At 39.1% G+C, this 14693-nt stretch overlaps 2 protein-coding genes across 2 annotated transcripts in view; one reads left to right on the top strand and one right to left on the bottom strand.

Moving 5' to 3' along the window:
* The window catches only part of TMEM182 (transmembrane protein 182), a 49238-nt gene extending 34894 nt beyond the window's left edge, over positions 1 to 14344 (bottom strand). Inside the window, exon 1 of the mRNA XM_080603659.1 lies at positions 11440 to 14344. Within this exon, the coding sequence (XP_080459785.1) occupies positions 11440 to 11520 (81 nt within the window). The 5' untranslated portion in view covers positions 11521 to 14344. The remainder of the gene's footprint in view (positions 1 to 11439) is intronic.
* MFSD9 (major facilitator superfamily domain containing 9) lies at positions 354 to 11212 on the top strand. Its single transcript, XM_080603654.1, has 6 exons — positions 354 to 1373; positions 4207 to 4294; positions 5675 to 5718; positions 6994 to 7123; positions 7423 to 7632; positions 8150 to 11212. The coding sequence occupies exons 1-6, from the start codon at positions 1287 to 1289 to the stop codon at positions 8938 to 8940; spliced, it is 1350 nt and encodes a 449-aa protein (XP_080459780.1). The 5' UTR covers positions 354 to 1286; the 3' UTR covers positions 8941 to 11212.
* Positions 14345 to 14693: the final 349 nt, after the last annotated feature.

Here is a 14693-nt window from a genome sequence, read left to right as displayed (position 1 = left end):
AAACAACCGAGTTATTTGAGATACTGATAGCATCTTTGTCCCTATGCATACACTAGGCTATCCTTTTTGGTATCTTATAAATAAGCTGCATATTTAAGAATATTTCTTGCTTTCCAGCTTTTTTTTTTTTTTTTTTTGGTAGCTTAGTTCTTCAGAATCACGAGAAAAATGACATTCCCTTCTCCTGTTTCGTGAACTAACTCTGTTGAAGACCCTCAGCCCTGTGGTATTTATTTCTTCTTTAAGCATGAAGACAGAGGTGAAGTTATCCCATTAATTAAATAATAACTGACGTTCTCAAACTTTTATGAACTTTTTTGTTCTTACTACTAATGAAAAACAAATTTTAAGATGTCCTGTTTCATAAATCAGTATTCTTTATTTATTTTTTTAACATTTAAAACTGTGCCCCTTTTGTAGATCAGCAGCTATACAATCTCTGCCGCCTCCAATATAACAATATTTTGCACGTGATAACCACTTCCATCTATGCTTCTCAGAGATTTAAGAATGTTGTTTTACTTCTTTGGATGAAAATACTTCTGAAATAGGGTACTGGTCCAGAATTTTATGTATCTCTGACTTTAGGAGAAATGCAGCACAACTAGATACACCCTAAAAAGAAACTAGGATGACCACCTCCCTTGGCTGCACTACAACCTCCAGCCAGTTTTGCATGTCGCATGGCAGGAAAGCACTTTGCCATCAGAAACACGTGAAGCAAGCAGATTTAACCCTGTGAGAGCCAAACACCAGCAGTGGTAGTAGAACAGGGACACTTCCACGTGAGGGAGGCAGAACCCGAGGCAAACAAGTTTAAAAGCTGTCTTCCTACAGCGGCCAGCAGGACTGTGCCGGGGACCATCACCATGCTGCTGGGGCATACTTCTGCCTCCAAAGGCAGAAATTAAAAGTCATCTCCAAAGAAATATCTCCTCCTCTCCCCCTCCCTATCAAGGCGTTTCTACTTTGCTGGGGCGACACTGACACGTTGCGAAACTCTCTACAAACACGCAGAGAGAGGCAGAAAGGGCAAATTCCTGCAGGTGACGAGAGGAAGGCCGGGACTCCCTCCAAAAACTGAAGGAACCCTGATTCCTCGCTTGGAGGAGAGGAAACACAAATACCCTCGCTAAAATAAGAAATAAAAAACCGCCGAGGTTTACACGACGGCACTCGGAGGACTGCCCTGACTGACCCCTCCGCGCCGCCATTTTGCGGCCGCCCCGGCGGCACTGCGCACGCCCATCGCGGCCGCTGCGGGGCGCCGGGCAGCCGCCGGCCCCATGGAGGAAGATGGAGGCCGGGGAGCTGCGGCTGGCCCGGCGGCGTCCGCCCGCTTCGTGCGGTGCCTTTACGCGGTGGGCTTCCTGGTAAGCGGCGGCCGTGGGGCGGCGGGTGGCTGCGCCGGGCGAGGGGAAATGAAGCCCTCCCCGCCCCGCGGCTCTGGGGCCCTCTGCCGGGTCTGCCGCCGGAGGGGCGGCGCTGGTGGTGGCAGAGGGCGCTTCTCCGTTAGGGTCCTTCAGGTGCTTGGGAGGCGCTGCAAAGCCTGAGGTTAATCAGAAATTGGTTTTCTGTCTCCCTTTCTCTTTCCTCGGGCACCCGGTCAAAACCCCCGGTGCTCCCACCGAGCCTGCGGCAGGGCCTGAGCTGGTGTTGGGTGCCCCCCTTGCGCTGCAGACGAGGTTGCCACGTTCAAGGTGCATGGCTTAGCTGCTTTCTGGAGTGTGAACGCTTGCTGAAGCAGCGGTCTGCAGCAGCTGGGATGTTTCTCCGCTGTGATCAGTCATATGGCCTGGCTTGGTATGGGTTGCATCCAGCGAATGCAACAGAATAGCGTATCACCATTAAAATTTAGTCTTGTTGTACGTATATCAAAACAGTTCTTTGCTTCCTTGAACTACTAGTGCTTATTATGAACTCAAAAACCATCTGTTTTTTAAAGAAAAGTCACAGTGGAAAAACAGATTTGCTTTCTGTAGTTTACAAGCCTTGGGAAACAGGACAATTTAATTTAAAATTAAAGGGGGTAACATGGAAAATGAATACAACATTGGTACAAATTTGCACTGTGAAATGTAGCTATACTCTGTTATTTACCTTTAGCCCAGGCAGTAGAAACAATCTACCTGGTTTTAGTCCTGGAACTAATATTCCAAGCAAAAGTGCATTATAACACACGCTGCTTCTTAATACCTTCTCAGTAATACCTTGCTGACACGAAGGTTTGAGTACACACTGCAACCAAGCAAAAAATGAGTATAATTTTAATGGTGTAGGGTGTGGTGAAGTATAATAAAGAGCTGTTACCTGTTATGCAAGTTTCCTGTAACCAAGCAAATGCAATGTTGTCATTTGACATGATAAATTATATGCGAAATGACAAAATAACTGCCTATTAAAGAATAGCGTTCAATGGGTCTTGCCCGACCTGCGTGCCTACGACAAGTCGAGTACTACCAGGATGCATTCTGAGACCCAGACTCTTTAACATCTTTATCCCTGACCTCAGCAAGGTGGCAGACTGCAGTCTCTTCGTGTTTGCAGATGACATCTAAGTAGGGGGTGCAGTTTAAGGCAGGGGTGCCATCCAGGGGGGAACTAGGTGGGTTGGATGGATGAGCTGACAGTAGCCTTATGAAACCGAATGAGGACAACTGCTAAGTCTTGTTCTTGGCAGGAAACAACCCCTTCCAAATATACAGACAGGGGAGTAGCTCTTCTGATAAGGCCCTGGTGGGGAGTGAGCTGAATATAAGCTAGTAGTGTGCCCTGGTAGACAGGCAGTCAACAGCATCCTGGGCTGTGTGAACAAAGAAGTGATGTTAGTTCACTCAGCACTTGTGAGAATGCATCTGAAATACTGTGTCCAGGTCGGAGGGAGCTTCCTGGGCCACCAGGGTGGCTGGAGAGGTGGAGCACTTGCACCGTGAGAAGAGGCTGAGGAGGAACCTGGCAGCAGCCTTTCCTGTGTCAGCAAGGAGATACAAGAAGATGGAGCAGGACTCCACGGGGTAGTGCATGGCAAGAGTAAGAGGGACACAGGTCCTGTACGCAGTCAGAACCTCAAGTTTTCAAGGCATGACTGGTTAAAGCCTTGAGTTACCAGGTCTGACTTCAGAGCTGGCTCTGCTGGGGACTGGACTAGAAACCTCCTGAGGTCCCTTCCAAGGGGATTATTCTGTTTTTCTATGATTCTATAAACCAGTGCTTGGAATAGCTTTTTGAGCCCTGTTACTGTTTTACTGATGATGTTTGTAGGTCATGTGGGCCATTTTAACTTTCTAAGTCTTATTTTCAATCATCATAAGAGACTTAGACTGTTTGAATTTACTCAGTGGCATGCGTTGTTGCAGTTATTCTGACTGTGGGCATACTATGAACAACTAGTCTACTTCAGCTTCAGCAGTCAGTGATAAAAGGTGATCTTGCTTCAGTAGCTCTCCTTTGTAAGCTTCAGCTCTGATAAAAGACTTGTACCAGCAGCGTATAGTGAAAGCACTACTGGGTTAATGTGGTTAGCTTAACAAAAGATAAAAAGTCAAAAGGACTGAGTAGGAAATCCTTGTACTGTTCAGGATGGGCAATGTCCTTTGCCCTCCTCTTACAAGAAGTTTTCTACTTATGCTTTGCTCTATGTGTTTTTTTTCATGTTTCTGCCTTTATACTTCTTCAGTTATACAGAAAGACAGTATTTGGGTAGGCTCAGATCTATCTTAGCTTCTGCCCCATCCTGGTTCAGAGTTAAAGTACTGTAGATTTTCTAAATACACTCCCTCTGCGCAAGTAAAAAGTATTTAGGCGACTGAAATGACAGACCACTTTGAATTTAAACTACTAGCGCCAAGTACTTTTTTGTTAAACAGGCAAGTATTCCCTTAATATATATTCAAATGCAATGTTTATATATGTATCTTCAGAATGTTTGTATCTGGAGGGGGGAATGTACTGATGTTTTTGTAGTTTTCACTACTGTGTGAGGCAATCCTTTATCTTTCAGCTTCTGTGTTTATAATTCTGTACATACAGGGTATGCTGCAGAGGTTACAACATACTACATTAGCCATGAAGACTTTTCTTTTAATCTTGTACTGATGCAGAAATCATTTAAAACTTTTGAATTACTGACTGACTGTTGTTAAGCCAGGTTGCTACCATCTTCGTAGAAGTGATCAGTTCCTAAAACTTTTCCTGCCTTCTTTTCAGGATTTGTTTGGTGTGAGTATGGTTGTTCCTTTAATGAACCTTCATATCAAATCTCTAGGAGCAAGTCCTACAGTTGCTGGAATAATAGGTGAGTTGCAGTAGTCAACTGATTTACCAAAGAATAAGATAATATGAACTGGAATATGCTTTCCTGCAAATTGGACATTGAAGTGTAATTCTTCCTTGCTAGTAGCATGATAAAAAGTAATGACAAATTCCAAATAAAAATGTAAGGAAAACCATGCTGCGTTAGATCCAGAGACCCGTCCAACCTCACATCCTGTCAGTAGCCTAAAGCATTTGCCTGGGAAAGTGCATTATTGGCAAGAAGAAGGAAGGTCTTGCAATAATACTTGGTATTATAATAATAATAATACATATACTGTACATATAATAATAATAATAATAATAATACAGGTGCTTTTCCAGCATCCAAGAATTCACAGCTCAGCAATTCTGGGATCCAGAGCTGTAGCTTTTATTTTTATTGTTATTTGCAGGCTTTCCAAACAGTACTTCTACAGCTGGTTCTCCCAAGCTTTCCAGTGCTCTTGATTGCTTCCCATTTGATTAAATTCCTTGCAGGTGCCTTTTGGCAAAAAAAATATTTATCATCTTTAAGTAATATTAACGAGTAAATTCTGAAATTTTGGAGTTGTATCTTACAAATTAACTGGTAAGATGAAGTTCCATGGTTCTGAGGTTCTTATTTATATATTATGATACTGTTTATGGTTTGCTATGATACAAGTGTGATATTCTTCATTGCCATGTGTGGTTGACTTGGGTTTTGTTATTAATTTTTTTTTATTACCTTGATTTTTTATTTTGGATGAAAGCACTTTTTGTGAAATAATTTAGTTCTGCTCTGAGGTGGCAATATTATTTTAAGCAGCAGTTTATCAAAAATACGTTTGCATTTCAACAGTCTGCTTTGATTTAAACTTAAAAAAAATAGATTTTGAGATGTATTCTTGTAAAAGAAAGAATTTGGCAAATGTTTCTCTGTGCTTTTCTTTGCTGCTTCTCTTCTGTCACTAACTGCGCTAAACTCAGCCTCTAAAATGAAAGAGTAGGGTCTGTGGTTTCTTCAGGGCTTCTATGGTGTGGAATAGGTTGAAGTGCCAAGTGGAAAGTAATTACAGCCTTCCAGTAATGAAATCCTCTCCTGATTCTGAGAAAGGAGTTATAAATGCCAAGATCTCTTTTGCTTAATACGCCATGCAAAGCAACATCCTTCTACATTACATAGCTGTGTAAGTTTGATCAGCAGTTGCTTTACTTTTTTACTCCTGAAACTATTTCCCTTGCAGTCTAAACTTCATCATTGGTTTGTTCCGTTCCCTCTTCTTTCAGTAAATTATTCCTAGAATCTTTCTCATGTTTCCTCATCTAAGATTTTGTTCACTTTTCATAACATAATAATAATAATAATTTTTCCTGTTGGTATTTTACTTGTTTGTTCTAGGATCTCTCTATGGTATAATGCAGCTATTTTCCAGCACATTTGTGGTGAGTTCTAACACTGCTTTTTAAAGTACATTGGTATTTCTATGGATTTTATGGGAAAAAAAAGAGAATTAGGTTAATAATAACATTTCTTGAAATTTTGAAAATGTTTATAGTGTTCATGTAAGCATTTTTGGTTTGAAGGTACCATGTGTTTTTTGCCTTTTTGTTTCACTTAAAGCAAATACCTAGATCCTTCAGAACATTTCTAAATAGAATGAAGTCTTTAGACCAAAGCTAGAATTCAGATTTGGTGTCAGTCACACAGGGTTGTCTCCAACGTTGATGTTAGTAAAGCAGTTTTCTTCAGTGCAGTAGCCTTTCTAAAAAAGTAGTCTCATGAGTCAGCTTTTCATAATCCTGTTATCTAGAGCTTGCTTTCCCTGCTTCATAAGCAGTGTCTTGTAATCTGTCATATGGCCTATACTCATGCAGTGTGTCTTTGAGCTCTGTTTAGTTTTTGTTTGCGTTTTTTTTTCTTGTTTTTTCTTACATCCTGACAGAAAAAAAAGTTCTAAGGCTTGTCAAGCCCAAACTTCATGAATTCACACTTTACCTATCAATACCTTAGATACCTGCATTTAACCAGGAACACCTTTAATATTATTACCCTGGTACCTTATAGCTCTCAAGAGAGCAGATTTTGAGCATCTTATGAAAAAGTGTTTCAGAGTTTGTTATGCAGGCCACCTGGGATAACTCACTTCTGTAATTTTGTGGCATTTTCTTTGAACTGCAAGACCAGTACCTACATTCTTACAGACCTACTTCCTGTTTGGAAACTAGCTGATTTATAAATATACTATGTATAAGTTCACTGTTTGACTTTCTCATAATTCCTACTTGTCCACTCTCAGGTGACAAACTCCTACCTAAGACCATTTGTTTTAGGATGCTCAGCAAGTGTCTACTCCACAGCAACCATTGTTGCAACCAAATATTTGTGGTTGGTTGTGATGACATTTTCAGAGGGCCACCATCAATAGTATTTGAGGGTGTTTATTGCAGGATTGTATTTTTAAAAAGAAGAATATATTTTTTAAAGCTTTATACATAATATTAAATAGAAGCATAGTTTCAGCAGCTGCACTGCCGGCAGGGCAGAACTCTGCTTGTCACTTTCAGACTTCAAGCACGTAGGAAACTTGTGTAATAAGCTTATTAAGCGTTCACTGACAGTCCTTTTAATTCTTTTCTCAGTTTAATTTAGACATACTGATTGTGCATTGTACCTAGTTAAATGTTATAAAATGTTCTTAAATTCCTTCTTTTTTGTAGGGCTGCTGGAGTGATATAGTAGGAAGACGGTATTCCCTGCTTGCTTGTATTCTTCTCAGTGCACTGGGTTACTTCATTCTTGGAATGTCTACCACTGTGTACCTGTTTGCCATTTCTAGAGTCCCTGTAGGTGAGTAAGCACTTGGCATTTTGCAATTTAAATTCTCTGTACTTTCAGCATAAGAATTGCTACTAGAGAAGTGGTGGCATGTGGATAACTACACAGCATCATCCAACAGCACCAGCTGAACCCTGCTAATGGAAACACCTCTACAAATTCATTCTCACGATTTTGAGAAGAACTTTTTGTTTGTGGAATATTAAACATACTAATCATACAGATTTTTTAATATTGATTCTTCATATAGCATCTGGAATTTTTAATCTTTTGGTTTAAGCTATACACATTTTTTTAATAATATGTTGCAGGTATTTTCAAACACACGCTCTCCATCTCTAAAGCCCTGCTTTCTGATTTGGTTTCTGAGAGAGACCGCCCTTTAGTAATGGGACGGTTCAATGCAGCCTCCAGTGTGGGCTTCATTCTGGGACCTGTTGTTGGTGGCTACCTTACAGAGTTGAAAGATGGCTTTTATCAAACTTCTTTCATCTGTGCTTCTATCTTCCTTCTGAATGCTGGTAAGTTTTGTCACATTTTGCATTTTGTGTTCCTTCACTCCCTACTCTTGTATATTTTTGTCATTTGTAACACCTGGAATTCACGGTGGCTTTTATTATTTATGGCACACATGTTCTGTATATTAATAGTACCCTTTGAATTTGAGCCTGTGTGGAAGAGCAGGAATTTTGAAACAGTTAACTTCCAGTTGCTTCTCCATTACATTGTGTACATTGCTTTTATAGTCAGACACTGGAATGAAAATTTTGTATGTGCCCAAAGATGACAACTGGAAATCAGAATTTTGGCTTCAGTCTTTAGATTAATATGTTGTGAGGGTGTCATCTCAGTGTTTGTGTTTTCATTCCTTGCTTTCACCATATTTAAAACTGAACTGTGAATAATACCGGTAATCTTTGTAATTTTTTAAAGTGAAATGATTGTTGAAGTCATTTTTTTAAATTTATTTTTTACACTAACAGTAAACTTACCATTAATGCTATTGAATAAAATCAACTAATTTTTTGATCTATTTAGGTCTTGTCTGGATGCTACCCTGGAGTGAAGAAAACACCGGCAATAGGAAACAAAAACAAGGGAAGAAAAGGACAGACAGCATCACAGCAAAACCAAATTGTGACCTGCAGTTGAAATCAGTAACTAATGGAACTGTGGCAAGTGATAGTCCTTTCCAGTCTCCGTGGGTCCAAATTGTGAAAGTGCTGAAGAGGATTAAAGGAATTGCATGTTCTGACTTGTGGGATATATTTTTGGTGCGGTTACTGATGTCTGTTACTATACTGCTGTACCATAGTAATTTTAGTCTGGCCTTGGAGGAGAGATTTGGGGTGAAACCCTTGTTCTCTGGATACCTAATGAGCTATAGCAGTTCGCTCGGAGTCCTGGCTGGTTGTCTGCTTGGACCAATAACAAGACTGTATCAGCACAACACTTACAGACTTCTGTTGCACTCCAGCACTTTTACCTGCACGTTGATTCTCCTGTATGCATCAGCGCTTAGCATGTGGATGGTCATTTTGTCTTCTACCTTCTTAGCCTTTTCAACTACTATAGGTCGTACTTGCATCATTGATCTTGAACTGACCATCGGTGGGAATGAGGCCAGTGGTACGCTCCTGGGTGTTGGACAGTCTGTGACATCAGTGGGACGTATAATTGCCCCGCTCCTTTCTGGAATTGCTCAGGAGTTCAGTCCTTGTGGCCCTCCAAGCGTAGCGGTTGGATTGGCTTTGGTAGCTATTCTGATAATGAATGTAAACAAACAGAAATATTGTAGCAGTGGAAATGTTAAGTTAAAAAATCAGTAGCTGCAAATTTGGATTGTATGGGTGTATCTCACAGAAGACGTAATGGATCAACCTGGGGTGATGCTTACACCTACCAGACCTGTACAGCAGTAACGGGATCTTCTATGAGGGCATGTTATGTTCACATGGACAACACGTAACAAACTAGTTGGAGACAAAAACATATAAATGTCTGCTGCAGGACTGATATATTTTTGAACTGGTACCACTAGAACTCTGCTGAGAGGGACAGATACTACTATACAGTATGGGCTGGGATTTTTTTTTGTGGACTTTTAACCTTTCTGGAGGGAAAAAGGGTGACTTGAAGTACACAAATCCTGTTTGTAGCTAACATTTGAAACAGTATTTAGACTGACTTTAAAAGGTGCAGATGGAAGTTGATTTGTATTATTTAATCAGAAAAGAATTTTTATTATTTAATTGGAATTTACATTATAACTCGTTAGCCTTATTTTCTTATGCTGTGGCCTGCTTCCATTTGTCTGCTGTGACAATAGCTTCATTAATACGATATTTGCTCATATGATTTCGTTAAGCATACTTTGTCTACAAAACTTGTGCAGCATGATTAGACACCTTAGGGTAGCTATCCGGGCCCTGTTTTCTAGTCTCTCCCAGGTAACAGAATTGGGTATACGTTAACTTTGTGTATTAGCAAGCCTAAATTGGACGATTTTAGAATAACATGAGGACATTCAGATGGAAACTGAGACCAAACCTAAGCTTTATTGAACCTTGAACTGGTAGTTTCTGTTTAGTGCTGACTTCTACTGAGCAACTTTGTCGTAAATTATTTTTTAATACTTCCAGTGCGGGTTTTCTACCTTCGTTTTAAGAATAAATTTTCTTCTCAAGTCTTTTGAATGACTGTTAAAGGTCTGCCAGAGCAACCAACAGTAATTCTAAGATGGCTTTGGATTAATGCATTCTCTCTCATTACCGGAGTCATAGGTGACATTTTAGTGGCAAAACAAAAAGTGTCAATTTGTTTGTATTTTGGTCTTATTTGTCTGAACTTCTTAAGTAATGAGAGCTTACTCTCAGAGCTACAGTGAGAGTTGTAGTGCTCTCTTGTGCTATTTGTTGTTCGAGCCTGTATTGCTTACCAGTCACCACTGTTTATATTTAATCTGAAACATATACAAAAAAAGTATTTTGCACTGATAATGTTCCATGTGCTTTTCCTAGCATTACTTGATGAAAGGACAAAGTCTACTACATAGAATTTTTATTTTTTGATTTAAAAAATACACGTTATTCCCTTGAATACATCTGTGCAAATATGTTGCTACTTTAGGAGAATCTCAGTGTTTTGCACTTTATATTTTCTTTTACAGTGCCTGCTGCCATTTAAGTCCTTTCTGAAACCTCAGTCATTCCAGTGACACGACCATGAGAATATATAGAGGAAGCTCTGAGTTTTTAATTGTATATATTGACACAATAAGTGTCTTATTACATTACTGCTATGATGTCAGTAACTATCCTCAAAATTACTTATTGTAATTATCTGTGTTTAATTTACCCTAGGACCTTGAGGCATTTTCAAGTGTGTTATCTTCCCTTGTCTTGCTTGATAGATGCTTCAAAACATTCTCACCCTCGATTTCCTATCCTCTTTCTTTCCATGTCTTAAATAAATTTTTCAGTATTTATTTTTACCTAAAACCACTCTTCTGTAAGTCAGCAATTTCTGATTTGCAAGTACAGCATAGGTTAAAGGAAAAAAGGGAGGGAAGATGGGACCTAACAAATGAATGTATTTGAAATACTTTGTAATTTTTACTATGCTTATTGGTTATGCTAGGTAACAGATAATATTTACCCTTCTAGAGTTGCTGCACTGTTTAAAGCTAAATTCTGTAAACACCATAAAATTCAGTTTATACTGTACAGCTGACAGAATATTGCTTTTCTGCCTATAAAAGCTTCAGTTTCACTGTTTTTTATACATGAGTAAAAAATGTGCTTTCCACAATGATAAAATATTTTTGATTAATATTGTTTTGAAAAATAGGTCTCCATATACACTAAATAAAAATGAAATTAAATATTTTCATTCAGAAATCTTTGGAAAGCTGTGATCTCAGGGATGTTACAACTGGTGTTATGGAAGGATTTTTTTTTTTTTTACTAGTAGGCCAAAATGATTTCAGAAGTGCCATACGAACACTTCTTCTTGAAAAGCCTCAGTTACAGAAAAGTTGTACTTTTTTCTTTTTTTTTTTTTTTAAGAAATAGTAATAAAATGAAATTATGTTCCACTTTTATCATTTTGTCACTGTGTTTTTTCCTCTCTGCTGAAACTATAGCATGAAAAAGAAATGGTCAAGTTAATGTTAAAGAAGTGCAAATTTTTTTTCTATATGGACTAGCTGTTCCTTAAAATAATCATTTGAGTCTGTCTACTTTTCATGTAAAAGGCAAAGGAGCCAACCAAGTGGCCTGACAGTGAATGAAAAAGAAGAAAGAAATGAAAATAAAAAAAAAAAATACCAGTTGGATGGTAATGCTTAAAGCTACTGTTCCTAGTGTGTGGAGATCATGTTTGCATCCCTCATGTGTTGCCATGGCCATGTAAGCAGCAAGTGATGAGTAAATGATGTCCAAGGAGAGAAGAAGATGTGATTCCCCCTTTTAAGCTGAGGGAGGAGCAGTTGCAGCTATTTTTAACTACGTTCTACTGGGCTTTACTGAATTACTCAGCAGTTTCTTTAATCCAGTTGTGGCATCTGAAGATAACAAAACAGATCTAAACATGGATGAAAGTGGAAAAAAAAGTTTCAACGTGCAAATGACTGCAAAGTGAGAATTTTTTTTTTTGCTTTGGGTTAGTTTTCTTGGGCTTGTAGGCAGTTTTTTTTTTTCTTTTGAAATTTTCACTTTTTTAACATAGACCTTTATGATCAGCTAATGCTAAAGAATCTGCATATACTGTGCAGTATTTCTTCTGTAAAACAACTGGTAGTGTATGATAGGTACTCATTTTGTTGCTTTTAAACGATTAAATAAATGTAGGATTTATTCCTTGTTCGTTTATGCTCTATACATTCCAACAGATATTTTATAAATCTATCAGTTCTGCATATTTATTTTTTTCCATTTTGTTTTTTGGTTGTTTTGTGTGTGTGTGTGTGATCTTTTTACTCTGAATTTACTCAGCACAGACCCACCACAGAGGTCTGTACCATTCTCATTTTCTGAGAACATGTTTCCTGAGGACCAGATAATGCAGCTACAGACCATGACAAGTTTTGCTTGTCTATTGGCTTGCTGGTCACTTCAAGCACTTCTTAATTTCACTGAAGTAAAGCAGATTGCAACCACTGTGGATATGTTCAAGCACTGCCACTTCCCCCTTCTCCCCCCTTCAGTTATGGGTGCTGTGGAGTATACCTGGGTAAGTGATGCTTTATAGCTTGGCACTTTGGGATTTGGAAACTGAAACTGTGCCATTGTTGCTATAATTTTGAAGACTCACAAAGAGATCATCATGAATCTTGTAAGGAAGTTTATTATGGCCTGGACTTTGACCTCCACTCAAAATAAATTTATTCTCAGACCTTTTTCTCATAAAAATGAAATAGTTAATGGAGCTTGTTTTAAAGGGAAGTCTTGAAAATCTCTGAGGCCAACTTAGAAAAGAAGCTAAATATTTAGTTATTTTTAATCCAATGTTAGCATCAAAGAGCTATTTTTGAGAAATGCTTTGCAACTGGAGCTGCTCTTTCATTCTGTCAAGTCTATTAAACAAGGTGATAGCACTAATATGAAAAATAAATAAGCTGGGGTATTTAAAACATTTTTACCTTTCTGTGGCTAAAAATTACTTCTTGAAACAAAACCTTTGGCAACTAGGGTGCTGTTGCAACTCACACAACACCAATGTGAACCTCAGCACATTCCAGATCATGAAACAGTGAGACTCACCAGATCAACCAGTGTAACTATTATTTTCCTCCTGCAATATTAGTCCCAGGTATCAAATGTCGCAGGATAAAAAGGTTTCCAAAGCTTGTCAGTGCTGTACCGGAATTGTATCAGGGTTTGACTGCATGGAGAAACAATGCTAACCCAATACCCCAGTGTGTTGTCCTATGAGAATACCTGTCCAGCACCTGCAGAAGGAATTCTGGTGGAGAAAATTCTCAAGCGGCACAGTGCAGTTTTCAACCCCAAATCTGATTAACTCCCAAATGCTGAGATACCCTTCAAATGTCAAGAGGAGAATTAAGCTGTAATGTATATTTTTATTAAAAAATAAAATATCTCCCCATTTATCTTGCCATCTAATAAATAAGCCAAGAGGGAGATGAAACCTATTGACTTGAAAGTCTTAAGACATCTTCCACATGGTGGTTCACATAAGTGACCTTGTCAGGCACAGCTGCAGCTTTATCTATAACGTACAAGTTAGTTTAAGGTGTGCTAAAGTCAGGGAGAAAAAAAAAATAAAAAAAGGCTATTAGTCCTTCTTTCTCTTCAGGGTTTAAATAGCACCTGAATAAGGTGAGTTAGGTAGTTCATGACTTCCCTCTAGTGGGTCCTAAGGCAGATCCTCATTCTCCTGCTTGGACTTGATACCTCCTGCATCTTGTTTTCTGCGCTGTGCCTCCAGGCCTCTACTGTTGGCCTGGCTGGCACTGTGTGTTGCAGATGCTGTGTTTTAAGCATAGTCACAATCATAGTTTTATAGGACCAAAAAGTCTTGCGGTACAAGCATGCCTCCAACCAATTTCAAAATCCTTCATCTCTTCAGGAGCTGGGGATGTTGGCAGAACCTAGACAATTCTGGAAATGGTGACCAGCTGAAGCACTTCTTGCAGTGTCAGCCTTAAAAGGTTTCTGGTGTCTGGAACTGATGGATTTGGCATCTCTTGAAAAAGCTGGTGCAGAGTGCAATGTATTTACTTCCAGAGACCCCAAGGTACTATTCAGAACAGCATGCATGTTATTTTGGCCAAGTTTTCAACTCAGTTTGTTCCCCTATGTGATTTCTATGTGGCTTCAACAGAGAATGATATTCTTAAGTTTCTAAATTGTTATGCCGCAGGGTTATCTTCTGTTAAACACCTGTCATTTCAGTGGGTCTTGAATTACACCCGAATACCAAGCAGTACGTCCCTTAAAATTTGGTCTCTTATAGCAAATTATTCTTGTTTTCTCTTCCAAATATATGCTTAAACAGATAACTGGATGTCTATCTACACTGTAGCCCTTGCTATACCTACTTTCTTATCCTATTTGCTTTCAATTTTACAGGCCTTGGAAGCTGAAGGGGAAAAGAAACTCTCAGAGAACCCTAATTCACAGTGTAACATATATTTTCTACTGTCTTATCCCTAAATTTGGACAGCTGGGCATTTACCAAGGCAGTAAAATATTGATACTACAGCGAGCACTGGGGAGTCCATCTGGAAACAAACAACAACAACAACGAAAAGTGTGGATTTGGCAAGTTTCCCAGTCAATGCTGGAGATGTGGTTTTCTGAAGTGAAAAGCGTGTCCCCAGTCAATACACATTATTCTCCATCAGATGGTGCTCGAGGACAGATTTATTGGGCTTCTCGTTCTTTAGCAGACAAGCTTTCTTTGATACAACATTAAGAAAGGTCTCTTCCGCAAGCTGAAGCTAGATGGGCACTCGAGGAAGAGGCAAAAGTGCTGCTGAACTTGTTTACCCTTTGCAGGAGAGAAAAACAAGAAGAAAAATAAAAGAGAGACAAACTTCAGACCCAAACCAGAGTAT

The sequence above is a fragment of the Anser brachyrhynchus genome (genome assembly GCF_964034855.1).
Source record: "Anser brachyrhynchus genome assembly, chromosome: 1".
In the NCBI taxonomy this organism is placed as follows: Eukaryota; Metazoa; Chordata; class Aves; order Anseriformes; family Anatidae; genus Anser; species Anser brachyrhynchus.
This window is presented reverse-complemented; position numbering and strand designations above follow the sequence as displayed.